At 37.4% G+C, this 27,969-nt stretch overlaps 6 protein-coding genes across 19 annotated transcripts in view; 1 reads left to right on the top strand and 5 right to left on the bottom strand.

Annotated features, from left to right (window-relative positions):
• The window catches only part of LOC122411521 (homeotic protein female sterile-like), a 34,492-nt gene extending 19,758 nt beyond the window's left edge, over positions 1 to 14,734 (bottom strand). The window contains exons 1-15 of one of the 13 annotated variants that reach the window (XM_043420381.1): positions 13,724 to 14,734; positions 9,495 to 9,790; positions 9,031 to 9,079; positions 8,069 to 8,110; positions 7,128 to 7,376; positions 6,836 to 7,030; positions 6,011 to 6,643; positions 4,808 to 4,885; positions 4,355 to 4,450; positions 4,156 to 4,257; positions 3,921 to 4,066; positions 2,738 to 3,492; positions 2,357 to 2,527; positions 1,645 to 1,764; positions 1,121 to 1,270 (exon numbers count right to left, since the gene is read on the bottom strand). In XM_043420381.1, coding sequence (XP_043276316.1) covers positions 1,121 to 1,270; positions 1,645 to 1,764; positions 2,357 to 2,527; positions 2,738 to 3,492; positions 3,921 to 4,066; positions 4,156 to 4,257; positions 4,355 to 4,450; positions 4,808 to 4,885; positions 6,011 to 6,643; positions 6,836 to 7,030; positions 7,128 to 7,376; positions 8,069 to 8,110; positions 9,031 to 9,066 — 2,773 coding nt within the window. In that variant the 5' untranslated portion in view covers positions 9,067 to 9,079; positions 9,495 to 9,790; positions 13,724 to 14,734. Of the gene's footprint in view, positions 1 to 1,120; positions 1,271 to 1,644; positions 1,765 to 2,356; positions 2,528 to 2,737; positions 3,493 to 3,920; positions 4,067 to 4,155; positions 4,258 to 4,354; positions 4,451 to 4,807; positions 4,886 to 6,010; positions 6,644 to 6,835; positions 7,031 to 7,127; positions 7,377 to 8,068; positions 8,111 to 9,030; positions 9,080 to 9,494; positions 9,791 to 11,594; positions 12,719 to 13,351; positions 13,369 to 13,723 lie in introns of those variants that run through there. The other 12 variants (XM_043420377.1, XM_043420384.1, XM_043420376.1 and 9 more) reach the window with 12 other exon arrangements.
• Positions 14,735 to 15,089: 355 nt separating this feature from the next.
• On the bottom strand, positions 15,090 to 16,414 carry LOC122410484 (ribosomal RNA small subunit methyltransferase NEP1). Its single transcript, XM_043418646.1, has 4 exons — positions 16,188 to 16,414; positions 15,844 to 16,087; positions 15,335 to 15,543; positions 15,090 to 15,260 (listed from the first exon to the last, which is right to left on the bottom strand). Exons 1-4 carry the CDS (start codon positions 16,329 to 16,331, stop codon positions 15,147 to 15,149), a joined length of 711 nt encoding a protein of 236 aa, XP_043274581.1. The 5' UTR covers positions 16,332 to 16,414; the 3' UTR covers positions 15,090 to 15,146.
• A 230-nt stretch (positions 16,415 to 16,644) lies between these two features.
• dare (NADPH:adrenodoxin oxidoreductase, mitochondrial) lies at positions 16,645 to 22,913 on the bottom strand. Of its 2 annotated transcripts, none has more exons than XM_043418639.1 (5): positions 22,588 to 22,913; positions 18,526 to 18,659; positions 17,996 to 18,214; positions 17,647 to 17,874; positions 16,645 to 17,583 (listed from the first exon to the last, which is right to left on the bottom strand). In XM_043418639.1, the coding sequence occupies exons 2-5, from the start codon at positions 18,643 to 18,645 to the stop codon at positions 16,756 to 16,758; spliced, it is 1,395 nt and encodes a 464-aa protein (XP_043274574.1). In that variant the 5' UTR covers positions 18,646 to 18,659; positions 22,588 to 22,913; the 3' UTR covers positions 16,645 to 16,755. The 2 variants fall into 2 exon arrangements, with proteins under 2 accessions (XP_043274574.1, XP_043274575.1); XM_043418640.1 differs by having other exon boundaries at positions 17,659 to 17,874.
• On the bottom strand, positions 19,151 to 21,485 carry LOC122410481 (uncharacterized). Its single transcript, XM_043418641.1, has 4 exons — positions 21,377 to 21,485; positions 20,748 to 21,291; positions 19,423 to 19,960; positions 19,151 to 19,339 (listed from the first exon to the last, which is right to left on the bottom strand). Exons 2-4 carry the CDS (start codon positions 21,147 to 21,149, stop codon positions 19,212 to 19,214), a joined length of 1,068 nt encoding a protein of 355 aa, XP_043274576.1. The 5' UTR covers positions 21,150 to 21,291; positions 21,377 to 21,485; the 3' UTR covers positions 19,151 to 19,211.
• Positions 22,914 to 23,067: 154 nt separating the features above from the next.
• Positions 23,068 to 25,476, bottom strand: Rad9 (cell cycle checkpoint control protein Rad9). Its single transcript, XM_043418637.1, has 6 exons — positions 25,222 to 25,476; positions 24,923 to 25,125; positions 24,689 to 24,853; positions 24,449 to 24,605; positions 24,178 to 24,349; positions 23,068 to 24,097 (listed from the first exon to the last, which is right to left on the bottom strand). The coding sequence occupies exons 1-6, from the start codon at positions 25,253 to 25,255 to the stop codon at positions 23,383 to 23,385; spliced, it is 1,446 nt and encodes a 481-aa protein (XP_043274572.1). The 5' UTR covers positions 25,256 to 25,476; the 3' UTR covers positions 23,068 to 23,382.
• Positions 25,477 to 25,503: 27 nt separating this feature from the next.
• Vps29 (vacuolar protein sorting 29) lies at positions 25,504 to 27,251 on the top strand. Its single transcript, XM_043418648.1, has 4 exons — positions 25,504 to 25,657; positions 25,901 to 26,092; positions 26,485 to 26,720; positions 26,870 to 27,251. The coding sequence occupies exons 1-4, from the start codon at positions 25,655 to 25,657 to the stop codon at positions 26,985 to 26,987; spliced, it is 549 nt and encodes a 182-aa protein (XP_043274583.1). The 5' UTR covers positions 25,504 to 25,654; the 3' UTR covers positions 26,988 to 27,251.
• Positions 27,252 to 27,969: the final 718 nt, after the last annotated feature.

Below are 27,969 nucleotides of genomic sequence, written 5' to 3'. Positions count from 1 at the left end.
GGAAGCAGACCAGAGCAAAACTCTCTTTTCTTTTTATTGTGTTTTATGGTATAAGATGGGTAAGGAAAGTTTCTTTTGAAATTGGTAAATTTGCAGGCCAAAGGAATTATTCGTTTGTCATGCGGGACCTTCGGTCTTAACGATCATTGAAAAAGGTACAAAATTCATTGGAATTAAAGAATTTTGAGAACATAAGACGTTCATGTCTTGGTTGAATATGTCGTTGCTACCCCGTCTCGATGAAACGAAAACAAAGAAAAAATGAAAAAATACAGCTCAATACATCGGAAGAAACGCGTTAGCTTCGACACTGAATTCTATCGATTCGAAAACTGGACGTGTATAATGTTTAACGTGTGACTATGTCTGTTTGTGATTGTATGGAAATTGCGAATATTCAACTACGAGATCGTGAGCTCATACGACGTAATAAACAAAAAAAATACTAATCCAAATACGGAACTGTACACTTTGATTTCCTGTGACAAAACCGATATTCATTTTACTTTATGTTTATTTTCTTTTCTCCTTTATTATTTCTATTATTTTTACAGTTATTCGTCAAACGTGAACAAACGGTTATATATTGTGTATTGTCATTGGAAATGTGGGAAAAATTGATATTTCACACCTTGTGCGACATCACGAGAGAAAAAAATAGATAAAAAAAAAAGGATTTGTTTCACTCCAATTCGATAAATTCAAGACTCTATTTACATATATAAAGACATTATAAGACATCTCTGAGTTCGTCATGGAAGAAACGAAATTGACGAGGATCTAGAAGGCTCGGAGGATGGAAGGATAAAAATAAAGACAAAGAGAGTTGGAGTATGAATGAACAAGGTTCCACCGGTTGACAACAAATCGCAAATAACCTTTTGCTATAATGAATCTCGCGAGCGAACAAAAAGAAGAAAAAAAAACCGGTTCGTCATGTATATCGTTTAATTTTATTTAGGTCAGCTACTTTATTTTAAGTAGCCCTTTGTTCCCGAGTCAAGGGGTGTGTATGTTGTGGTATTCTTTTTTTCTTTTTCGATTTAATCGTTAATTCGTTTGTCCTTCTTTTTTGTCTTGTGATTAAATGGCAACAGTTACGTGAGGTTTCATATCTAACCTGCTTCACTGTCGCTCGAATCGCTGGAGCTCGAAGATAGTGAACTCGAGCTTGAGTCACTGTCACTGCTACTACTGCTCGATGCTGACAATCGTGAAGGTCCACTAGCTCCACCCGTACCCACTACATCTACCGATTTACTACTGTCTTCTGTAATAACAACGAAACAAACGTTAGACGAAACACGACACGATACATTTTTCTCACACAACATTAAATTTTCTTATCACAGTTATTTCTTTCTATGTATTCCCAAATAAATTATGTTTAGAATGCTCGAACGAATATAAATTTATTATTTTTCTCCCTTTTGTTTCCCCCCGTTTGTCGATCGTAACCTGGATTTGTCGGTAGTTTAATTTTCATTCATACATTTTACGAAACGTTTTGTGAACTCAAGAATCTGACTCATTTCGATGTATAATGCTCAAATTGTACCAAAGACTAAAAAACATGAAATAGTTTTCGTTTTCGTCATAATTGAAGAGTTTTTAAAAAAAGTGTCAAATCGAAAAAGAGCTCACCTTTCTTAGCGGCTTTTTTAACGTTTCCTAGTTGCCCTGTGACGTCCTGTAACCTCTTCTCAAGTTCCTGTTTCTTTTCCGCTATCTGCTCATCCTTGGACTTACCGCTAACTTTTTTGTCTGTTGAACAATCGGATTTTCATAAAAATTTCAAAATATGTGACAAATGAGAAAGCAAGTGGTTAATAAGATTATTCTGCAAGTTAAAAAACATAAAACACTGTGATTCGACTTCACGGTGGACACAGTTCTTTTTGTTAAAACGTTATCACTTTTATTAAGTGAGTTTTCGATGAAAGTGAGAAACTCGAACATAGAAATAATTGATGTGGGTTACTTTCCTCAGATTTCAAGCTAAAAGCAAATTTTTCAACTGCCATGCTTCAAAGTATGATAAAAAGTGATATTAGTTCCACTCACAAGCGTCAGATCGGGATCCATATACTCTAGAAATACGAACTCGCATAAAAAATCGTACAAAACAATTAATTGCTAAGGATTAATGAACGGCTGACGGCGACTGGGATACAACGATAATTCTAACAACTTTCATTTCCGTTCATTTTGAAGTTAGGTGTTATTACGAATGTCGTATCGTGTGTGCAACGAAATGGGTAACACACCAGCAACAGGTGAAACATGGAAAAAAATCACGCCTATTTTCTAATTATCTCGAGATGTTCCCGTTGTGACGCCGGATTGTGGAACTTACAATAAGGCTTACGTGGTTTTTTTCTGAGACACGATGCTACGTAGCTCTCGAGCTCTCGCAGCGTCGATGGCTTCAACGTTTCAAAATCAATTTCGATCTCGTCGGGATTCGAATCCCTCAAGGAAGGCTCTCGAGATTGAATTATGTGCACTACCCGGCCGAGTTTGTCACCTGTAACAGAAAATAGATCACACAAACGATATAGCTAATCGAACAATTATCATCTCATAAACTTTGCTCAAACTCGATGTCACTGTCAACATCTGAGGTAGAATTCCTCAGCGTTCCAAGTCCTTTGCACTCTTTATAATTAAAAAAAAAAAAGATAAAGTCGAAGAGGATTCTTTTGTTTTAAGTTAAAAACGGTACGAGGGAACTCACCAGGTAAAGTGTTAATGTCCAAGCTGAGTTGTCTCTTCTCGTCATAAGACATGGGTTTGGCGCTATCCTCGTCTTCGGAGTCGAAGGTCATAGGTGGAGGTTGATTCGTAGCATTTTTCTTTTTGTTTCCGGTCGATCTGCTGTTCGCTTTCGGTCGTTTATTGGCCGCATTGGTTGCTGCAGCTTTTCCAGGGCCGCGGCTGCCTTTACCCTTAGGTTTGGCGTTCGTAGCCGGAGTCGGAGCAACAGCGTGAGTTTTATTGGGTCCAACTGGCATTGCCGGATGATGTTCACCCGGCATACCCATCGGCACACCACCAACACCCAAATTTGGCATTTTTAAATCGCCCCCGCCCATCGCTACACTTGCTATACTCGCGACAACACTGTCCGATGCGTTGGGTATACCACCGCTTGGTTTCATCAGTTCTTTCATGGCACCGCTGTGACTACCAACCATACCGCCGGCCCCGCTCTTGTTGCTCATTGGCTTGCCACCCTTTGATTTGTCCGTCTTCTTCTTCTTCGTTTTCTTCTTGTTACGCTCCTCAACCAATCTCATCATCGCGTCCTGCATTGCCTTCAACTCCTGCTGCATCGCCACCAGTTTTTGCGTACTTTCCTCGTCGGAATCGTCACTCTCTGACGAACTCTCCGTACCCGAACTACTGCCACTACTGCTACTTCCACCCCCGCCGCCTTCACGCTTCATGGGAACCATACCGCTGAGAGGCTCGTCCGGTATTTTCGCATACCTAACGTCATTTTTATTTTCTTTATTGTCCACATTAAATCATTGGGGACTAAATCACCATTTTTCCCCCCATTGATTTTTCAGTCAAACATTTTATTACCACTCATTCATTCGATAATATCTTCGAAAATTTACGACTGATAAAATAAGAAAAAGTCAAAACTAAATGTTTTTATCGTGAATTTTTTTTTTTTTTGTCAAATCGCAGCGTATCAAACGTAGTTAAAAGCAGAAAAGAATCTTATCCCGTTATTTCTCGTAACAATTAACCCTTTTCTGCACTAACGTTTTTTAAAAACTACAAGTTTACTGTATTTCGGGCCGTAAAAGAAATTTTTTAGAGAGCGCAATGAAATTATTTTTCTTTGGGATATTTCGAATAGTATTAATTGAACATCGAAGAAAATGAAATTTTGATGATTTATTCACCTCATTTCGAAGACATCCTGCAATTTTCTAGCCATAGCAACAACGTCGTGATCGGGGGGATTGTACTTGTAACAATTTGTAAATATGAGCCGTACGTCACACGCAAACTCCTGCGCCGTTTTATACTGCCGCTTATCCATTTTTTCCTGTTGCGAGAAAAAAAAGTTCGTCACTGAAGCTATGAGATAAGAGACCAGCTTTTCTCGGTGAATATTCAGTTCGTCGACCAACGCACCTTTACTGTACCAAGATCCATTGGATTTTTGATGATGTCATGATAATCGGTAAGTCCTAAAAGGTCCGCGTCGACCGGTTTATAAAATGGCCATGCGTATCCCTATGTACAATTCACCAAAAAACCAATTATTGCATCTCGAGATTTAGATTTTTTTTTCATAAATACGCTTGAGAATGAAATAATAAATGAAAATTACCGAATGTTTCTTGGAGAATAGTTCCTTGAGGATCTCGTTACAAGACTTCAGGGTCTCCGAAAGTTTTTCCTTCATTTTACCACCAGTATGTTGAGGCTGTAAAATTACCATTTACGGTGAGTTTTTAAAAACGCAATTTGTAATATATGTATATATTTTTTCAACACCGTAAATTGGTTTGCACCGCCGTCCTTTCGGCCTAAATGAAAAAAAAAAAGCTAAATTTATAAGTAACAAAAGATCGCGAACACCCTTGTCGAAACACACTTTTTAGACTCATTTGACAAATACATTAAAACGCAGAACTATATGGAACAGTGAGATGTCAAAGAACGATTATTTTTGGGATACTACGCAAAGATGTAAACGTGAAGCAACGATCGACAGACACAGATGGAACATGGCGGTTTATTAATTTTTTTTTCCAATGAATGATAAACATGTGTGGTGTACCTGTTGGGCCATTGCCCCGATCAGGGGCATATTGGCCTGGTGGAATGGCACCAGGCCGTCTTCCGCTTGTCTCGTTGGCTGAAACAGCCCCATCATCAAAAACCCTGTTGTTAGTATATTTTTTTCGATGTTTATGCGAATGAAATGATAAACGTGTTTCCAAGTATCGAAGGACACTCTCGAACACGTTGTTAATCTGATTATTTGCGATTTATTTTTTTCTCAGGCCAAATATATGCAATTGAGAGAATGAATATTTGTCAAAAACTATTATGGAATCGATGATAAAATCGGTTGATTTTGAATCATAATGTTTCGCATTATTTCCGATTTTTGTTTAGTCACATATACTAAGTGTAACATTGATCACAAACAAGATATGGCGGAAAGTTTTCATTCGTCACAAATTTGATGAATGTGGTGAAACAGTTATTGTAAAACCGTTACGACGCTTCAACGCACAGCACATTAATGATTCCATTATAAATTAATGAACTCCAACATCTCAATTGGGCTGGCACTTCGCAGTGTCGACAATAACGAACATACACAGAGACACCCAATTCCAATTTTCTCATTTTTTTCTGATCGTAGTCACCCCAAAGCCTTGAGCATCTTTGAGAATCAATAAAAAAAACTCAATAACTTTAAGACTGAGGAAGGCAACGCTATTTTCAATCTCAATATCAAGTTCATAATGAGCTCTGCCAGTTGGGTTGACAGCTTAAAAAGTGTATTCGCATGCTTATGAAAAAAAATCTTTGATATTTAGTGAAACAAATAAAATAACAAATTATCCTCGGACGAAAAAAGAATACCAGGTGACTTTTATATTTTTCAAAACTCAATTCCTTCTGTAAAACATCATGTGCAGCAGGATATTCAAGGACTTAGCGACCGGAAGATCCCCTTGAAGAGGTACTTAGTTTCTAAAAAACATATTTTACGATTTCGACGTCCACCTTATTTTTCGTTACCCTTTATCGTTTGAAATATTGCCCCGAATTCTCAAAATATATGCGTTCGACAACAAATGAACTTTCAACCGAAATTTCAGTTTCTCTTGAAGTTGTTTGTACCATAGCTTTTTTTCCAAGTGATCAAAGTTTGTAGTTTCACAGAACATTAAAGAAAGCGCACATTTATCGACAAATGGGCACTGTCTTTATGTTTTTATTTCTGGTCTCTATCTACCGTACTTACCTTCTTGATCTGACGTCCCGATTCTCTTCTCGTAGGTATTTTCGCCGTTTTGGAGTCCAAAGGAGCGTAAAGAGGTTCGAATGAGTTAGCGGTTGGTGTGGTTGTATCAGCCTTTCTTTTCACACCTTTTTTGAGCTTGGCGGGCTGCGAAGGTGGCATGACAGTTGGTACTTGGGGTACTTGAGGAGCCGGTGGTACGGCAGTCGTTGGAGGTTGAGTCTCCATTGCTGGCTGAGCGTGATAGCCGCTCGTAGGTGGTACGACTTGTTGAGGCAGAGAATTGTGTGTCGCCATTGGCGCGACGGGTATACTCGTTGGTGGTGCTATCGTTGTCGTATTCGTGCTACCCGGAACTGTCGCCGGCGCTTGGGTACCAAGCGGTGGCATCGGTATAACACCCGTTGTACCAGCCGATGTCGCCGAAGGTGTTAAGCTGTTTGGTACACTTGAGCTAACTGCCGCAGCACCTGACGAGGGTCGACCTCTTCCAGGTCCGGTACCCGTCGCTCCTGGAGTTCCAGGTGCCCCGATCATACCGGGCCCACCGACCCGAGGGATTCCGGGCTTTTTGCCCTTCGGCCCTTTCGGTACCGGAGGATCGAGTTCTACCTCGTCCCTTGGCATTTGTGCAACCTGCGATCAATCATTTCGCCAAATCAATATCGAGATGAGCACAAAACACACAGATTTGTCTTTTAACTATTCCTGACATAAACTTTTTCATCCGTCGACAAAGATGTATGCAACGTGAGACTGACAATGCATGTAATTTATTGTCAATAAAATTGAAAGTGTTTAGTTAAACAGTAAATTAATTCAACTGACCTTCGTAAGGAACAATTTCTCGAGAGCTTGTGCCATGACCACTACATCCTCGCCCGGTTTGTTGTAAGTGTAACAGTTCGTGAACATCGTATTGAAATCTTGGATACATTCTCGTGCTGTCCAGTAATACGTGTTTTCCAAACGTTTTTTGATTGTACCGAGGTCCATTGGTTGCTTGATGATTTTGTGGTAATCCTGATGAGAAGCGAGGACAAACATTAGACATGCCAAGGAAAAAATCGATGCGTCGAGGGGCAAAGGGATTAGAAAAATAAAAAAATGACAAACGTACTGGCAAGTTGAGCTTCTTCGCATCTACCGGCTGCTGAAACGGCCACGCAAATTGATGCTTCCATACTGGCTTTAGGACACCCTTTTGTACAAACTGGAGCTGATTTGTGATGCGTCCTGGCCTCGTAGGTGGTGGAACGACAGGAGGCTGTACTACGCCGTTCACCGGTTCTACGAAGGGTTCGTCACGTGGCGGTGGCGTTTTAGCTGACACGAATGACGGTCCTGTCGTCTTGCCAGGTGCACTCGTCTGCGTTTATTCATTGTTTTTTTTTTTAATTTTCCCATTCCATTGGATCAGGTTAGTTATATATCGCAAATAACGAAACCATGAACCATAGATGCGAAATAAAATGTAGAATCAACGTTGATAATCCCGAAAGATTTGTTGAATCGGTTGCATATATTGACAGATCAACATTTTTCATGCTTTGAAGCGAGAAAATAGGTGCCAAAGCCAGTGTAAATTATAGCATTAGAGAAAATCAATCGATGCAATATTTGATCAAACGTTCATCGTCGTATTAACACAAAATTACGACGTGTATGAAATTGGTGTGGAGCGTAAACATGCATGAACAAGTAAAATTATATGTAGCAAATGATTATGTGCAAAAAATACGAAGTAGGCTACTCAACCTTCAAATGATCCTTAAACCAAAATAAAAGCTATATTGTAAGAGAAATATTGCAATACCACATCATATATTTTGCTAACAAAAAAAATGTTTGCCTCAAACTAATGATATGGGACGAATAATTAAATCAGCATTTTAATAGAATAATTTTTATACTCAAGTGCTTCACATTGATAAATTAAGTTAGGACATAGAAAGTTCTTGGTTGTTTTTTATAATATGAAGAAACACCACAGCCAATCGATACACGTGTTTAAACAAACTTCCTACTATAATGTGTTTACGAGACAACAATAATTCTCACCTTGGGTATATTACACAGCCTTTCTCGCTCCTCCACATCTAACTGTAATTCATACATACCATTCAGTCAAAAGCTACTAATTTTTCATTTTTTATCGTGTTTCATTTTTTCTTTATTTCTCATTTGAATATAATATATTTTGAATATTTATTCAGGTTCGAGGACTGATGAGCAGTAACGAATTGCTCAAGGAAACGAAACAAAAATTTTTAAGCTTGATTTGAAATTTGGCAGCAATCCGATGACCCCATTCAAGCATTTGAAAAATGTATTAGTGAGAGCGACACACTCGTGATAATCCACTTTTTACAAATAAGTAGGACGACCCAATTTTCGAGAACTTGACTTGACAACCAACCGAATCTTGCTTGTGAGAAAAATGAATCAATTCTCAAATTATTTACATGTTGTGAAATTTATCGAGGTACATTTTAATTACTATGAATTGTTACCAAAATGGGAATGTTCCGAGGCACAAAAAGGGGAACAAACATAATACGGGTAAAGCAACTCTTATGCATACCAATGGAACTAAAGCTTCGTTTACAGTGGAACAATTTTTTTTCTTTCAGGACAATGTGTATTGTGACTGAATGTGCAATGTTTACCAGTACTTAAACTGTAGGTACACAAACTGGACTAAGAATCTTACTCCTTAATAGAATTTTCCAACTAAATCATGATTTCCAAGTCTCCATTTATTGTATGCAAATCATTTTAATATTATCACTCCGAGCTGCTGATCTAGATTCAGACGACGATTACTTGTCAAAAAAAAGTTGGTGATAACGGATATGCTGAAAAATGGAAACCTCGATATCACGCCATTTTTTTGTGAGTACTTATTAGCTTAACTTATTATCGACCAGTTTCAAAACTTTGTACAATGGGATAAACAAAATATCGATTAAACAAATAGATATTTTGCATTTTTTCCCAATTTCTCGAGAATTAATACTTACGGAGTTATTTTGCGAGTTGGTATCCACCTGCTGCATGTTGGCTTCGCTTCTGAAACAGAAAATAAATGATATGAATAAACAGAACGAGTGAAAGGTCTCTTTGGAAACAACTATAAAGGGTGTCAGGAGTATTTTGTGAATTTTTATACAGTGTACAGTAAAACCAATTACGGACACGATAATTTTCAAGTGCCGATGTAGGAAGCTTGATTATTTCCCTCCCAATCTAACTTTGACAGATGAAACATAAGTATTCTATTGACTTTGAAAGTAGGTAAAAAAAGTTACTGACAAAACGCTGGACTTCCGAATTTCGAATCACCATTGAATTTAACCTATTTGTCGTCAAGTCGTGTTGGTCTTCAAGTTTTCATTTTACTGTCAGTTGTTTGCTTTCTAGTTTCAGAAAATTGTATAATAACGCAGAGAATAATCTCAATCGCGTATAACTCGACCTTTCTTACCTTTAGGACAAAAATTGAACATAAATGCTACGCAGCAGGTAACTGCCTTATGTTGGGGCACGACGCTACGATGCTTCATCAACAATCATGCTGACAACGACTTTATACTCTGTAATGAGTATTGTTACTCGCTAATATCTCGATGAGACGTTTGAGCTGGTACCAAGTAGTTTGTTGCCGTCGAGGCATAACACTACCTTCAAGCCTACCCGCAATAGGTAGAGGCTCGAATGTCAGCCCTGTATTCTGCTTCGATTCGTCGCACCTCCGGCCAAGACTTGCGATACTAGCAACATCTGCATAACATAATAGGAGACCCCACATTGTAACAGCCACCGAACCATATTGTCAACTTTATTTATTCTACTTTTCATTCATTCACGCATCCAAAATGTTGAGATCAAATTATAATTATGCATATTTTGAATTACGTACTTGGGAAGTATTTTTTGCCCATTTTTTCATATTCGAAAGTGCAATTATATTGATCATGCATATATCCGTTCTTCTATACTACAAGAATGTTGATCATATTTTTGAAATCGCAATGAATTTTGAATGGAAAATCCTGATTATTTTGCTTGAGACTTGATAAATTTAGATGCTCTCTATTTAAGAGACAAAAACATGTGGTTTTTATAAAAACTAAAAAGTTTTATGCATCAAATAGTCAATTAATTGAAATCCTTTTTAATTCTTGCTCGATGGGGTCAAAAAAAAATCAATCTTTGTGGATCATATAGATTCCTGAGAAGCAGAGTCTAAATAGCCCAGTTGTTGGAGACAACTCCTATGCGAGCACAGCAAAGTTGAGAAACAAAGCTTTCAAATCCTGGTGCAACAGACTAAGAAACAATTTTTTTTTCATTGCCTTCCTGAAAACAAGTTTCCAATGAAGCTGGTTGGCGTCAACAGTTTCCCTGCGATTTCATTGTCACGAATAGACTTTAATCAGGTTCTGCGGGTGGAAAGAATATGAGTTTTAATTGTGACCTACAAAAATACATATGGATACTTATTTTGATAGAAAAACAGTGCATGATACCAGCACGAAGAATGGTACTCGAAACACCAAAATGCCTGAATCCCTGAGGAGTAGATCATTTGTCATTTTCAAGAACAAACATACCCAATGTATCGTATATACAAAAAATTAGGTCAGCGGAATGTGGCAAGAATAGAACCAGAAAATATAACCTGGATTTTCTATGCAGCAGTAATGAATCAAGAATCATAAGGAATTAAAAAATCAATCCGATTGAAAGGTTTAATTGTTGGAAAAAAATCTACAATTTGAGTAGGAAAACCTGGCGGCTGGAAATTATGAATCAGCCAAAAATTGTACATCACAGTGATGATAAAGACGAAAAAAACTCAAGAATAATTGGGAAAAACAATGAAAAATGTAAAATGTAAAAAAAAAGGAGGGAAAACCAGAAGAGCGCGTAAAAAAAGAAGAAACGGAAAGAGCGAGTAGTCGTAAGGTGAGTGGAAGTAGGAGGAGCGGAGAAAGGGTAGGAGACACGCGCCCAGCCGCGATGCACCCGACGCACAACAAACACGAGTCTGAGTGAGACGGAACGAGAGAGAGTACAAGCGAGAAAAAGAGACGGAGCGAGAAGGAAGAGGGGGTGGGGCGACAGAGAGTGAGGAACCGTGTCGCGAGTCGCGAGAGACTCTCCACGGCGACTCGTACCAAACTTTCGATCCCGCCGATTTTCCACACTCGTATTTTTTTTCCTCTCTTTCGCTCACTTTTTCACTCACTCTTACGTTCTTTCATACGAAACTCAGGATTCTCTGTGTACGAGAGATAACGGGCCGTTCACGGGGCCGCTCGATTTCGCTCAAGGTATTCCCCCATTCAACATGGCGGTCCGAGGGGGCAGCGCTCAGGAAAGAAAGCTCTCGTCGAGAAAGGGGGCCCCGGGAGATTCTCTTGTCGTTCACTCTCTTTCACTACGCACCACCAAATAAATAATCAAATAAAAAATCCCATACATCCATGGGGAAATCTGTGCCCAAGTAATTTGAACGAAAACACGTTAAACTAGCGCACTCCGAATGATCAAAGAAGAATAAGTAAACCTCCAAACGTACCTGGACGAACTGTGAAATTTCACACTGCCTGTCTTTTGCTTCGCACAATTTTTCTGTTCGTTCTTTCACGTTCAATAAACGATCGCAAAAGGGAAGAGAAAAACAGAAGAATTTCACTTAACCACACACGCCTCGGGTACCCACGTCTCTCGTACACGAGCTATAACGCGCTTTTACCTCCTCTCTTTCTCTCACTCACTCCGTGCGTGTAGATCGGGAGGTTTTTGCGCTTAGTTTGGTTGGTGTCCGTCGTGTGTGTTATGGCTGCCGCGCGGCCCGAGTTTGTCTCTTTCTCGCGCTCCCTCGCCCCTCCACACACTACGTGCGTGTGTCACTTGCGCGCTCTCTATCTTTCTCTCTCGCTCTCCGTCTCTCTACACTCTATTTCACTAAAGCACTCAATTTCACTCGGGCAACGCGCAGAGACGACGGATATATACTTTTTTCGACTCCACCACCTCTCTCTTCTCTCACTATTTCTATATTCTCGCCGAGACAAAACCGAAAGCACACATACACACACTCAGACTCACAGGCAGTTTTCGGCGTTTGTAGAGCACACGCCGTGGAGTGAAGAGAATAAAAATTCTATCCCCCCGAGGGACGCGCGCTCGTGCCGCACTAAGCCAACCCCGTACCAATGTTGCGCTTTTTCCTCAATCCTCTCTTTCCGAACCTCAATTCTCTTCACCACCGCCGCGGTGTCTTTCAGTTCGTTTTTTTCCTCGCACTGTGTACTCTCCCTTCTCTCCTCTCCTCTCTCTCTCGCTCTTTCATTCGGTCTTTACGTTGAAACTTATCAACCCACACGCGCGCGGGACTCTCCGAGTTACTCTACTATATACCACCTACGGAAAACTTAGTGCCGGGACCGAATATATACGTATATCAACTTTCGGTTTATTGACTCGAGCTTTGACAACATTTTTTTCGCTTTTATTTTTCGCTCACTTTGGGTTTGCTTTATCCGTGGCCCATGACGATCTCCGGATCTAGAAACTAACGATCGCACCACCACCAACAATGGCTACGCATTCTTCCGCGACGTACCCGAATGGTCCTGTTCCACTGTTCCCAATCGTTCGTCTCTATACCCGTGTATACACCTTTTCATCACCCTCTAGCCCCCCACACTCCCCTTCCCTCGTTTTGCCCTTTGCAACTCGAACTGCCGCCACCGCCGCCGCCGTCGCGAGAAACGTCTTTTTCTACCTCTCTCGCTCTCTCTCTCTCTCTCTCTTCAGCTATCTTCACTACTTCGTCATTTTCGTTGCAGTCGCGCGTTTTCCACCGCGAGCACACCAGACACAACCGTCAGACGCACGAGCTTTTCAAATTCACGAGATTCTTATCTGTTTTCCTATTCAAATTTTCAAGCTATTAGATTATTAAGTACTCGTTAACGATTGATTTTTTTGCGCCCCAATGTCAGTCTCTCTTCAATCTTTCGACATGGGATTCACGTAACCGATGTTTGCAAGATTATGTGTACGCCTCGCTCTCTCCCTCTGTCGCCAGCGACGACCAATTGAAATAAAACGGTAGATCGCGCGTTGGGGAAAACCTTGAAATGTTTTACGAAAAAAAATTTATATATATATATACTATACACGGTAACGGGGTTTTCGACGCGTCACCACGAGGAACAGAAGGTCGAGTCCGCACCGGGAAGGAAGGGGGGGGGGGGGGGTAACGAGAATGGAGGATTTCTTAGCGGAGACGAAATGAGAGAAAAAAATGAATGCACGAATGCTAACCGAGAAATAGATTTCTCTCCAATCACTATCGATTATCAGAATTTTCGTTTTCTCTTGTACATGAATTTTCAATAAGAAAAAACCAGGATATGCACAAAAATAACAATAAACAATACTATTTACAGTCGTGAGCACGCTTTTTTTTTATTAACCAATCCAAAAAATTTTTAGGTCAAATTTCACCGTTCCATGTCCACCCATAATGCATTTTTTCCTTCCAACTGGCTAATGATAAATGTGTGTTGTCTTTTTATTTTATATAATAATCGAATTGAAGTATATTCGAACAGGAAAAAAACATAGAATAAAACTTAATTATAACAAGCCTGCATTTTTTTAATAATTAAAACTTTTACAGTTGTTAAATCTTACAATCTTTATCAATCGCCGCGCAAACGTAGAGTCGGTTCAAGTTCCGTCGTTCCGCAACTCTTTTCATCCCCACCCTGGTCGCACCGATGATGTTGGCGCAATATCCATAATGGTTACTCCATATATATGTATCTTGTATTAATACAACGGTTTAATCGATTATCACGAGATTATCGATAAAAATAATTTCACAATTTATCGTTACGAACACGTGTAAATAATCCTCTTTAATATGACGATTAATTAACGCACGTAACGTCAGAAAACGTGGGATACGTCATCGCGTTTCAATCGCGCAAGTTCCGTTTCAGAGACTCAAAATGGCGATAATTATGCGAGTGACGTGTTTTGCTTTATGGAACGACCACTAATCTTTCGACAACTTATTTAATTATAATCACAATATACATAAATATCCTCACTTGTCACGTACTTTGAGATAAGCCACGAACTAAACGTTCTTATTACAATATAATCCGTAACGATAATTTTTCTCTTTGACGCACAATTCTCGCTAACTCGTCGTACACCACAAACGGAAGTCAAGAGGGCAACTTAATTTTTTCATTTAATTTCAACTGTAGACTGACAGCTAAGACTTATAGGAATCCAAAGATATGCATCGTTTGCAACAAAAAATTGTAGAATTTATAGAGAATTTGATTTATTTAAAATTATTTTGAGATCAGGAGAACACATTTTTCACCATCACGTATACACTGTGAAAACAATATGGCGTCCATGAAATATATCTACTTGCACTATCCAACATATCCTCTGGATACACTTGCGAATATTTATTTGACATCGTTGTTTTCGTCTTCGACGGATTCACAACGGTTTTTTTAACACTTTTCAGCGACTCATGTGGTTTATCATGATTCAACTGGTCATTAAACCTAATGTTATCTTGGCCAAACATACTCGCTACGGACAGCCATTTTATGACTGGATGATGCAATCCCAATACGCTAGTCAAATCGTGGTCGATGTTTTTCTTCTTTTCTCGTCTCGCCTTTATGAACACTATCATCATCGACGCACCTCGAATTGTACTTCCGGTCGTTATTTTGAGCATTCTGAGAAGAGCCTCTTGATTGGTCAGATGCTTCGTAGCGTCTATGACGGGGACCAATCAGATTCTTACTTACATTCTGAAAATGTTGAGTCATCACGTCCCAAGATTTTTACTTACGAATTTTGCCTGTAGGTGGAATGTGCGCGGGAACTTTCAAACTCTCAAATTGACTTCTTCCAATGGGAAAAGTTTTTCAACAAGTTGAAAAAACGGCGTTCAAGAAATCAAAGTTGAAAAATTTCATCATTAATTTCAATAATTATGTGATACTCGAAAAAAAAAATGATATTTTTCATGTATGGTGATTTATTTATGTACAAAAATGAAATAATATTGTCGAATCAGTTAAACTACGCCCCAAACTTCCTCGAAAGCCGAACACAATTTGGTGCAGGTCAAAGCACCAGAAAGTGGATAATTACTGATCGATAATGTGTCCTCGATATAATCTGCTTTGATCTGAAATGTAAATTATAATTGTATTCTATAGATCAAGAAAAGTTAGATTTGAAAAAGAGTCTTTTGTGACTCACCTGTCCGTGTGCCATTGCACCAACAACAATAGCAATGGGTTCATCAGCAGGCACGAGTTCTTTGGGATTTTTAACACCCTTAGCGCTGAAGGACATGCCAATTTTGCGACAACCGACAGGAAGGTGATCCGTCACTGGATTCTTTATCACTTTGAGAAGTTTCATTGGCCCGTCGGAAGCTCGAACACTGTACTTGTGCAATAATTGCACTGCAGAAAAATTTGGAAATTCAATCATTCATATCAGGGAAATTGTTAAAGTTTTTGTTTGCAATGTAAAAAACATTCACTTTGATAAAATCTTGATATTACTGTTATTTCCCAAAAAGGATTCTACTTTGACCGAGTAACAATTGGCTCATTTATCAACAAAGAAAAATTATTTGTCCTGTTGATTTCAAAATATTTTTTCCACATTGGAAAACAACATGAAAATCTACAAACCAGCTTCTTAAAATCGAATCATTGCTTCATTATTCTGGAACTCTGTTAAGTTTCCGTAGCCCTTACCCATGAGTCCAGCGAATCGTTTAAAAGTTCGTGGTATTCTTGTCTGTGGATTGACTTCTATGAGAACATTTTTGTCAGTGTGAATATAAACTTGTAGAAGTCCAGCCCTGTTCAGTGGACTGTCCATAAGCATAAGGAGACACTGATGTGCAATATCTGGTCTACAAGTTCCTGGTTCACGATTATTTCTCTTCAATATTCCAGCATGATCGTCGCAATTCAACAAGTCAAAGCTATTGCCCACCTTTTTGTAAAAATATAGAAATTAGAGTAAATTAAATTTTTTGTAATTTAGAATAAATAAACGATAGAATCTAACAAATTGATGACTTTTCAAAACTAACCTTCACTGATTCCAATTGAGCATTTTCTAATATAACTATGAGACGTTTTTCTTGATTTTTTATGTGTGCTACTTGCAAATGTTTCGGTGCAGGATCGTATTCATTGTCATCCTCTTTGTCTTCATTTTTCCTCTTTTTACCCATTTTCTGAGTTATTATTCGTAAGCTAACCTTAAATAGTGTTGTGTACTACACAGACGGCACGTGTGTGACGTTATTTTAGGGAGAAGGGGGGAAGAGCACAGCAAGAAACAACTCCTCCAAAAATATACCGGTTCTAGGTATTTTTTCGGTTCAAGGCTGGCATCTTGTCGCAGTGAGCACACACAAAGGCACACTGAATATTTGAATGAGCGAAGTGTCAAAACATCTCAAGTTTGACATTTCAAATGTCAAATAAACTAAATAGAAAAGACGCTTCAAAAATTGTAGTAAAGTAAACTAAGTGCAAATAAAGTTTCTGAACAAGGGAATCACCCTATTTTATACAAATCACCATTACAAATATTAATACATTACATCGACACTAAAATTTATACAATGGATCGTATTTGAATAAATTTATGTATTATTTAAATGCTATTTCTAACATTTTTTTCACATCTACAATCTTTTCACGTGGTTTGTCCAACTTTTTGCCCATTTCACGTTCAACCTCATCGATTTTTTTCCACTGATCATAAGACACGGTTTGCACATTTTTATCCCGGAGAATTTTCAAAAGTCCTTGTGTTCCTTCTTTAGGTTCGTTTGTCAAAAGTTCTTTACAGATGAGTCCAGCAACTTGAAAAGCATTTGTCATTGTGGACAAAATAACTCCGACAGGACCTGTAGCGACCCAGCCTGCTGCGTACAAATTTTTATCTATTTTACCAAAATTATTGACGATTCGACCGTTCCGTTGATCAAAAGGTACTGCATCATCGATTGCTACTGATTTGTAACCTATGCTGCGCAGAGCTAATCCACAGGGAATTTCTTCGTACGAATCGGTCGGTTTGGCACTTTGGCTCTTATAATCTTCACCATTGAGTTCGTTAACGTGGAGCCTAATTTTTTCCACACTCTCAAGGCCCAAAAGTTCGCTAGGACTTCGCAGAAATATCGGGAAGAATTTTTTTTCGTGAGGAGATTCTTCTGGCGGAGATTCTTCCAAAGATTTGAGCATTAGTTCGGTTATGCGTTTTCTAGGTCTTGGTAAATTTGCCACGAGGTCACGAACGCCTGTGAAATCTTCTGCTCGCCATCGCGTTTCGCATTTCTCCAGTTTTACCATTTCTCGCAATTCAGCAATGGTAAATGCCGCTTGAAGAGGTCCTCTGCGTCCTATTAGAGAAACTTTACGAATTCTGCTACGCGATAACTGTTCCAGTGCGTAAGACGTTATGTCCGTTTTCTAAAAAATGATAGAACTTTCGTATTTCCATTTTGTCCTTTATCTGGTTTGAAATTTACTAACGTTTGTGCTCACTCTCAAACGATCGATCGGCGATAAGAGTATCCTCGCAATGTCTATGGCGACGTTACCTTGGCCAACAATTATCGCCTCTTCGACATCTAAATTTATTCCTAGATCTCTGTCGTTCGGTGATCCGTTGTACCAACCAACAAATTTTCGTCCTGATATAACATTTTTCAAATCCTCACCAGGAATACCGAGTTCTCTGTCCTCTTCTGCGCCGTATGTCTAAAAAAATATATTCAAGATATTAGTAAAGGCCTGAGTAAATAAAATTTTTGAACAGACTGAATAAGAAAATGTCAACCACACAAAAGATTGTTGGACAAAATGTTGAGTGATTAAATACCAATAAAACTGCATGATAATTTTCCATCAACTGTTCCACCCTGACGTCTTTCCCAACGTTTACGTTGCCCAGAAATCGAACGCGTGGATTGATCGCGGTTTTGTGAAAGGTATTGATCACATTTTTCACTTCCGGATGATCGGGTGCTACGCCAAAACGTACGAGGCCAAAAGGGACTGGCAATCGCTCCAAAATATCGACTTTCACATCGTTAGACGTCTGTAAATGAAATCATTGATAGATTATTGAAAACTTAAAAAACAGAGATATAAAATGATGGATCTGTAAGCAAATGTGAAGCTTTTTAAATATACAATCTAAAAATTCCATCGAGGAACATCTCATTCCTGTCTTTGTGAGCTCTGGTCCCTTCCTTCGATTTTTTTTATCCTACACAAAATATTTGAATCGTGCCGATTTTTTTTTCAAAAAGGAACGGTAATATTAATATCTGAATACAATTTATTTGGAAAAAAAGGAGGAAAAAACTTTCCTCTGCAAACTTTAGTATGAAAGTAAATTTTCTCTACCTTAATCAATTGTTGTGCAGCATAAAATCCAGCCGGACCAGCACCGACGATACAAACATTCGGAGTCACGCTTTTTCCAGAAATATTTCGAGCACACCGGACGACATTATTTAATTTCATGACGTATTTCCTATCTGCAAAAAAATATATATCAATAATTATTGATGGTGGAGGAAAACAATTTTCTATTGTCTTGAAAAAATTTTACTACAGAGCTTACAATGGCGAGTTTTGTTGTGAGCCACCTCACCAGAATCTTATTCGATACTGATACATATCTGTGAGATCGCATCAGCGCGTGGGACTTGGGAGAGTCGACGTGCGAGGGGTACGAGGATATAAGGGTCAATGATTAATGCATCAAATGCCCGACGACTATCTCAAATTTTCAATCGGGTCATTACCAAAACTTATTTCTCGCATTAATGCTGAAAATGATCCTTCAAAATGTTCATTCTAACGAAATATGTTTGATCCTCAATTTGGAAGATTCATTGTTTCCTCCTTGTCTTTGTTTATTGAATTATTTATATTTATTTTTAAGAAGTATTCAAGTGGAATATTATTATTTATGAATAACACGATGCAACTAAGGAGTTTTTGTGAAAATTTAAGAAAACATGACTCTTAATAGAAATATTTATTGAAAAAATGTAGCGATATTTATACACGAGTCATTGTACAAGTTATATCCTAGTTTTTGTTGCATTTGCATATTTCCCATAGTTTTTCAAACAGCTGGCAACAATTTGACGAACGCAATGCCTCATAATCCGATGGTTCATCTTTGCAATATCTTCGTACTGGAGAGAGTCTAAAAATTGAAGTATTATTGAGATTAAACAAATTTGAAATGACTGTGGCATTGTAGATAGTAAATTTGGTTTGAAAGCTTACCACAGAGTTTTGTGATTGGGAGAACCGACAGTACAGCGTGTCCGATTTGTTCAGCTGCTCTGGAGGCTACAATTATTTGCTCGAAGATTTTTTTCACTGCCTCAACTTCTTTAAAGTCTTTCAATGTAATGATACAACCGCATTTATCGCTCGGTTCGATCTCGACCGAATCGAATGTACGTGCCAAAAAATACAAGAGTCCGACGTTCAGTCTCGACAACATGGAATATCCGAGTAAAACGAGACTCTGATTTTTCTCAACGTTTGAAAGAGCATTGTAAATTTGATTTATCAACTTGTGATTATTCGGTTGGCTCGTGTATTCGAAGTTGAGCACTTTTTTTATTGATTTGTTTTCTTCCTCGAATTCTTTGATTACTTCCGGTGATGGTATAGTGCCGGAAAAGCCCAATTCATTTCCCAGCCTTAATACTTCATTGTAGATTTGAAGTATTCGAACAGCTGAGAATTTTGAGCTCTCAATCTTCTCGTACGGTTTTCCAGTTGATATAAGCAACTCATCCGATGTCCCGTCCAACTAAAATTCATACATGAATATTATTTTCAAAAAAATACAAACATCCGATAGTGAATTGCAATGGGAAACAACGAGTAAGCAAAAAATTGAGGCCCTTCGAGAGTTTATTCACAAAATGTTGATATTTTTCCATTAAGCTTTTCCAAACCTTCTTTATCAATAAACTCGAGTTCCACCATAAAGTTTGCTAAAAAAAGCCTGGGCTTTATGACATTAATTGATTTTTACTGCTATAGGAAAATTGACGTACCTTTATAACTGTACTAGAGTCAAAAATTTCACTTTTATTGATCGAACATTTTCCACAACTTCAATATTTATTGAAAAAAATAAAAAAGTAATTGTATGCAATTGAAACAGCAATGGCATTCTCAATCCATAAGTTTTTTCTCGTACTCGAGGATGAATAACGCACATTTCTTAGAAAACTCATTCGGCCAGAATTTCAAAACTCTGCAATAGTTCGTATAACTGAATAAAATAATCTTCAAAATATTACAAAGTTGGTGTTAAGACAGTCATGAAGCATTGAACGAAGAATGTTCAATATTTACTTTATAAAATAGAAAAAAATCGTTTTTTGCTGAAGAAACTTCTCAAAAATATGCTGATATTTAACTGATTACAGAATTAGTTAACGTCAATTTTTGTAACGCTTTGAAGATGACTGAATTTTTTCAAATTTTTTACAAACTGCTTGATTTTTCAATTTCTAGAGTATTGAATAATCGGCATAAATAACATCCAGATAACCGAAGAATATGCGAAATCATCAGTTCTCGCTTACTTTGAATTTATTTTCATTGCTCGGTAGATTGGGAGATTCAAAAATCAGTGCGTAGTCTGTCAAGCGTTCTTTCGGATCTCGTTCTCGTTGTTTTTGTCGTGAATTATAAGAGCTCGGTGGGGTAGAAAAATCAAAGATTTCCGATGACTTGTCGTTGATCGATTGCTTGCCAAGTATTTTCATGTCTTCCGAAGCCAATTTTTTGAGCTCGTAGGTTTTAATAAAACGTTCGGAAACAAGGTGCTTGATTCTCTGAATATCCGGGTCGACGTTTACGTTGCCGCTTCTTTCAAAAGTTCTCAAATTTGAAAGAATGGCCTCGCACTGATGAGCTTTAAAGAATTCCCCACAATCAATTATTTGTTGTACAAAACTCTCAGGAATATCTTCTTTACGAAACATCGATTTATTCGAGAGATCCTCATAATTACTGCGCAGTTTCTCAAGGTGAGGTTTCAAGGAACCGAGGCCGTTGAATCCCAAGCAAATAACGTAGACTTCGGAATTGCCTTCTCTGCTGTTGACAGGCTTGTTGATAATGATTCTTTTAAAACAGCAAGTCAACAAATAAATCAAACATAGAGTTCGATTCTCAAAGATAGTAAAAATTTTCAGCAAAAAATTTCCACCTTCCTCTAGCAGATGAAGAGCAGCGACAGTTTCGCAATAATGCAGTTGAGAAACGACTAATTCTTGTTCTGCAGGAGTATCCTTGCAATCAATGCTCCCATCAGCAGTCACTAAATTTATTACTCTATCTCTGGTGCTTGCAACAAGAGCATCAAGATTTTCCAAGCTCATAAGGTTGCCAGTATTGTCAGCGCCATAAAACCAATTTTTTTCAGTTCTGTTGATCAGACTATCTACTTTCACCATGTTTGTTAGAGAATGACCTTCGTAGTGAGGATTTAGAGTTGTTCCCAACCATTCCCAATTAATATCAGGAGCTCTACTCCTCAGCCAATGATTTAGCGCTGCTACAAATGCTCCAGGTGCTTCGCACAAATGTACTGAACCAAATGCTCTTGTCTCAAAAACTTTCTCAGGAACCAGTGGGAATAAACAGACATTTTCATAAAATTTACACCATGCTTGAGTCAAATATTCAACTCTCAGTTCATCTTTTAATCGCCAAAGCACTTTACTAGCTTTGTTTCTACTTTTTGTATGACGATTCCATTCGACGAGATCATAGTCGTTTAATTTACTCTTGACCATGTTGAGATCTCTTTTCATAGCCTGCAGATCTTCCACGGTCCAAGAATCCTGTGTAAACATTGATTCAGCCTCAGGTAATGAGTATTCATGCTTCATCTCGAATCGCTTGTTGAAAAGACTTTCAGTTGCTGCTTCTGCCATTGAATTACCCTGCTTCTTATGTCTTTTCAACATCCTCTGGTTCTTCGAAACTTCGAAAGACATTGGTAGATCGGATCTGATCATTTTGGCTTTTTTTGGAAGTACTGCATCATCCTCGCCATTAGCTCTGTTCTTCATTCTGAGATTCATGAATTTTTCTCAATGGATTTGTCAAGTACACGTAGAAACAGAGATTTAGCCGATAAAAAACTTCTCCATTTTTTCATTGATCACTTTTTTATGCAATCATAAATTTATAGTCAATTTACAAAAATCCTGGTTTTCATTACCAAACAGGGTAAAAACAAATCAAGATTATATTCTTTCGATTTCATTCGAAAATTTTCAACAGTCGTAATATTTTTATGGAAAGCAAATATATAATTATTTTCGAAGTGATCACTATAACAATAATGCGGATAACGGTTTTTCGTAAGTACTCGAGTGAGACATGTAAGAATATAAAAAGAATTTTACTAACCTTTTAACGTTGTAACGAAGTCCTACAGATAGAAAAATATAGAAGAAAATTGTATCAACGTGACCCGAAGTTTTATTTTATCTTTCTATATAAGATTAAAAAATATTCCTTCCCTTGCTTTCGATATTGTTGATATTTTGAGCACGTATATGGAATCAACGTGAAAATAGACGTGGGTTAAAAATTTTCAGAATGACCAACGTGAGAAAGAAAATTATATATGATCCCGGTATAGTAATTTTTCAAATTCGAAGTTCAAATAATACTTGATGCAATTCTATGCAAAAAATAAAAATATTCGTTTTCAATGAATGAAAAGATGAAAGATCCGTTCGAGCTAAGTAATATTTTGCGTCAGAAATATACGTTACTTTTAACGGTTTCAGTGACGATTGAGTGAAAAACACGTAGCTATATTTTTAGTTTAAGAAAATCAGATATTTAGTTTGATCATTAATTTCTTTCAACTATTTTACATAATTAACAATACAAAAATCTTTTATTTTGTTGAATTTGCTTAAAAAAAATCCTTAACTAAGTACATAGAATATTTTTGATCGGACTGTTGAAGGAAAATTCTCATCACAATGATTATAAGAGAAGTACAATCTTTGTTCAGTCAGTTGAAATGGAAATAAATGCATTTGCTCCGCTAAAGCTTTTCTAGATTTGTTCCTATTTTGATTGAATGGTTTTGGGCAATCGAATGTTAAGATACCTCTTTTTTTAGCAAATTCAAAATTTGTTTTGGATCCAGTCCTTTTGAATGGAAAATTGTACATAATCGAATCCGAATCAACTCTCTTCATCGGAGTCAAGAGCCAAAATTGAATCATGACCAACTAACATTCTTGTGTCAAACGTCGCATCGTAACACTTTCTGAAAATTTTTTTCACTTTTACAATAGGCAGAGGTGGAGAAGCAGGTATTGCATCAACTTCCATCATTTCATCCAAATTCTCTTCCTCTCTGTTATCGTTCTGTTTTTTCCAACTTGGTGAAAATATCGATGGCTCAGTTATTCTGCTGCCCGCTGTTCCAAGACTCGATACGACTGGGCTACAATTTTTCGAAGTACTGGCTCGACATTGGAGTGAAATTTCTAGACTTTTGCAGATGTTTTCCTGTGTTTGATGAGTCGACGTGGCATTAGTGGACAGTTCTCGATTGTTTATATCATTCGATCTTGTATTGTTCACATGAGAAGTTGGAACGTCAATGTTTTGAAACGATGTTTGACGCGAAATATTTTGTGAATTTGTTCGATTCAAGAGCGGGGTTTCTTTGGTTTTGCTAATTGCTGATTCGTTCAAAACATTCGACTTATTCGAAGATCGCTTCGACGTTTTTGCCGGTTGTCTCGACGTCTTTTTCCCAGTTGTTTTTTTTCGCATCGATTGTTTAAACTCGTGTGTCGATGCCGTGGAAACATCGTTACTCTCTGGATTCAGTGTCGAAAGAACGAGATTCGCTTTGAACGATGCCTGCTTTAGGTCAAAGTACACCGGTCTGCAATAAGATTCAATCAAAATATTTTTCTCAAATGAATTCGGCTTGAAATTATTGTGATCTACTAAAATAGTCCTTACTTTCCCATTGTTTCGAAATAAACATTAAGAGGCAATGTTAGTGCTTCTGCAAAACTCAATATTGCTCTGAATTCCTTCAAACAAAAGGTTATTTGAGCTTCTTGGCCAATTTTGTACTCGTCAAATTCACCAATCGTTACTGCCAGTTGTGTTCTTGTGGAGTTGGCCATAGCTCGAATGAAAGTGAAGCAATAGAGTAAATAAAAACTGATTAGGTTGTTATTGTTAAATTATTACTGTAATAATATTTGTAGTTAAATTTGAAACTTACTGGAAGTTTCGTCCACGTAATTTCTCATTAGTAACTTTTGGTGCATTACTTCCAATGTTATTTCGGGAAGATTTTGTTGAAAGTTCTGTAAAACGTCTGTGAGTACACGAGCTTGCGCAGAAAGTTTATTTGGTAAATTATCCTGGATCAATGGTCCCTGCAATTCAAAAATATATCCATATACAACTTCAACCTAAATTTTTAACATTCAACATCAGTAATCAGGTGCAATATACTTACAGTCAATTGTTCACAGTCTATGATAGGAAGAAAAAATGTCTTAACTACGCTATTTTTAAATTCGAATATGAAAATTAGCTGATCGGAATTGGGTTCCAGTCTAATGTGGCAAGTTTTGACAAGTTTTTCAATGACCGGCAGCGATTTGAAGACAGTAAGCGCACTCTGGAAAACAAAATAGTCTATACACGTCTGAATAATCAAAAAGGAGATACAAGTATAAGAATCTTTTACTTTCATAGAGATTTTGCACTTGAGAGCATCCTCTTCCTCTAAATTTCCGAACGAGTAAAACGTAAAATAACTATCTTGGAAAGTGAAGTCACAGTACGCAGAATTTGTTGGACTGACAGATCGAAATGAGAGTGATTCTTCTCTGGGTTCAACATACATTTCTTCGCTTATTTTGGCAAGAGCGTGTATAGCCCTTCCCAAAACTGAAAAAAAAATAAGCAAAAAGAATGCATTTGAAAAATATATTTTTTAGAAAATAAAGGAATAGCATAACCTATGAATAATAGATCACTACTCACTTTTGCAATTGGCACCTGGAATGGCACATTTCATCGTGAACAAGATTGATTATAGAAAAATGTCATTTGCAGAACATCGAGAAAATCTGATACAAAAACGTGATATCGAAAGGAGAAAAACAACAATATCGAGACGTGAATTCATAACAATTCCCGCGTTACGTCAAAAAAGTTCGAAATGAAAAATAAGCGATGAATTCCCCTAGATCCAAATTCAGCAGAATTTAATTGGTTCAACGAACCGGAAGTGAACATGGTGTTTTCTAGTAAAAATTTGGTGCAAGCAAGACTGTCATTCTTGATTCCGGTTGATTTTTGACACTTTGAGAATTCCGATATTTCTTTCAAGATACGCCCAATATTTTAACGCTATAGAGCGTCAAAGGGCCCAGTTTATGCAAGTTATTTTTCGAATTTAAAAAGTGCAATAATCATGGTGAGTTTTGAAATTTAGGAGTGAATCTTTCACATTGTTCCTTTTTTACAGTATCTAACCTCAAAATGTCAACAATCATAATCCCAAAAGTTCACAGAGAAGCCTCGCACATTGTTGTCGTTATAACTGTTCAAAATTCTTGCGTTCTTAACGAAACGTAATAGAACCTGAAGTATTTATCCAACTCGAATGAAAACGTGACGTTCTATGAAAACCAGCAAATCATAATTCATTTTCCTGCAGTTGGTTTTAGTTTTGGGCGACTTACACATTCCTCACAGATGCAGTTCTTTGCCTAGCAAATTTAAGAAACTCCTAGTGCCAGGAAGGATACAGCATATCCTTTGCACTGGTAACCTCTGTACCAAAGAGTCCTATGATTACTTGAAAACATTGGCAAGCGACGTGCATGTTGTTAGAGGTGATTTTGATGAGGTAAGAATATTTTTTCAGAATTTCAAACCAAGGAAATCTTCGCGTGATTTTTTTCTATACTATTGTGAAAAAATTTTATTCGTTAAACAAAAATCAATTCAGGAGAATAGATCATTTCAAAACCAAAAAGTATAGTGGGACAAGAATTTGTAATCATTCTATTTACTGATTACTATCTTCATAGTATTCTTTTAATTTCTAAACATATTGCACGTTTTAATTTGTTCTGATAAATTAAGAGAGAAATCAAAATTTGCAAAAAGTGTAGTTGCAATGATTCATTTATGTTTCATATTTGAACATTTATCAATTTTTTTTAATTTCAAAAGTTTTTTTTCAGTTATTATTGCCAACACAGTATGTTTTCGCTAAAACGTCTTCTCATGTTACAGAATCTCAACTATCCTGAGCAAAAAGTTGTGACAGTTGGCCAGTTCAGGATTGGTCTATCACACGGTCACCAAGTCGTTCCTTGGGGGGATCCAGAGTCATTAGCTCTAATCCAGCGACAGCTGGATGTTGATATTTTAATATCTGGTCACACTCATAAATTTGAGGCTTATGAACATGAAAACAAGTTCTATATTAATCCAGGATCTGCAACCGGGGCATACAATCCTCTTGACACGTTAGTTATATAATTTCTCATTTAAATTTGTAGTCTCTGTCCGAATTGCTGAAGGCAGATAGTAAATAATATTTCTTGCTCCGAGACTTGCCAATAATATTTATAAAAACTCATTCATTTCTGTTAAATATTTATTTTTTGAATTCTAGATCTGTCATCCCATCTTTTGTATTGATGGATATCCAGAGCTCGACAGTTGTGACCTACGTCTATCAGTTGGTCGGGGATGAGGTCAAAGTTGAAAGGATTGAGTACAAAAAGAGTTAGGGTTTGTGTTTAAATATGCATACGATAAAAATTTGATTATTGATTAACCCTTGTATGCGATCAACCGAACGAGAAAAGGCTGTTGGCATACTACAAGTATATATAAAGTTACGGAAAAAATATGCATGATTTCTTCATAATTATGCAATTTGTTTACATTATACAGTGTACCACAACTTTTCATACTCGAACAACAGGTGTATGAAGCTTCATTGTAAATAAAGGGATGAATACAAAAATAAGGTCATTTGTCACAAAATTAAAGAGGTTTTTCACTTTATTTTTCCAATGTATACTTTTTGCAGTGTCTATTATAATTATTTTTTTTTTAACTATTCAAATCTCAATGTGGTGAGACGAGGTTAGATGAAAAACAATTCTTTTCTTTTGTCATTCTTACACTAAAGTTGACAACAAAATTTTTCCCAAAATAGATGTCTTTAAAATGATCTTCAAATTTAGGTGGGAAAAATTAGTTTGTAGAGGAAATTATGTAGAGGCCACGAATTTGACATGAAAATCGGGAACGAATCAGAATTCGAGAAGGACAAATTAGTCCGACTTAATGCTTGCAATAGGAGAAACTAGTTTGTTCGAACCGGTCAAATGATCCGTAACTGTTGACATTTTTTCATAACCAATCGTAGGAACAATTTCGCGGCACATTTGTTGTTAATTATTTTCAAGATTTTGTAAAAAACAGTACACACACAACAGTGACAACTGGCCGTAGAGGAGTTCTGACCAAAAAAGCAAACCAGTCAATCCCCCCGATTTTGATAGTTCAGGGTACAGCATGAAATTCATGGGGTTTGATTAGCATTTGATAAAAAAAAATAGTGACGAATACCAGAAATGTTGTCAAGTCCTTGCAATAACGTTAAACTTTTAGTTATTCTGCACATTCAGAAAACAATACGCGCATTTGAAAGAACCTTCAGTTTTTTAAATGCCGGGAATCAGGGACAACAACAATGCGCAA

This window comes from Venturia canescens, chromosome 5 (genome assembly GCF_019457755.1).
Source record: "Venturia canescens isolate UGA chromosome 5, ASM1945775v1, whole genome shotgun sequence".
Classification (NCBI taxonomy): domain Eukaryota; kingdom Metazoa; phylum Arthropoda; class Insecta; order Hymenoptera; family Ichneumonidae; genus Venturia; species Venturia canescens.
Note: the sequence above shows the minus strand (reverse complement) of the source record. Positions and strands in the feature narration are given on the sequence as shown.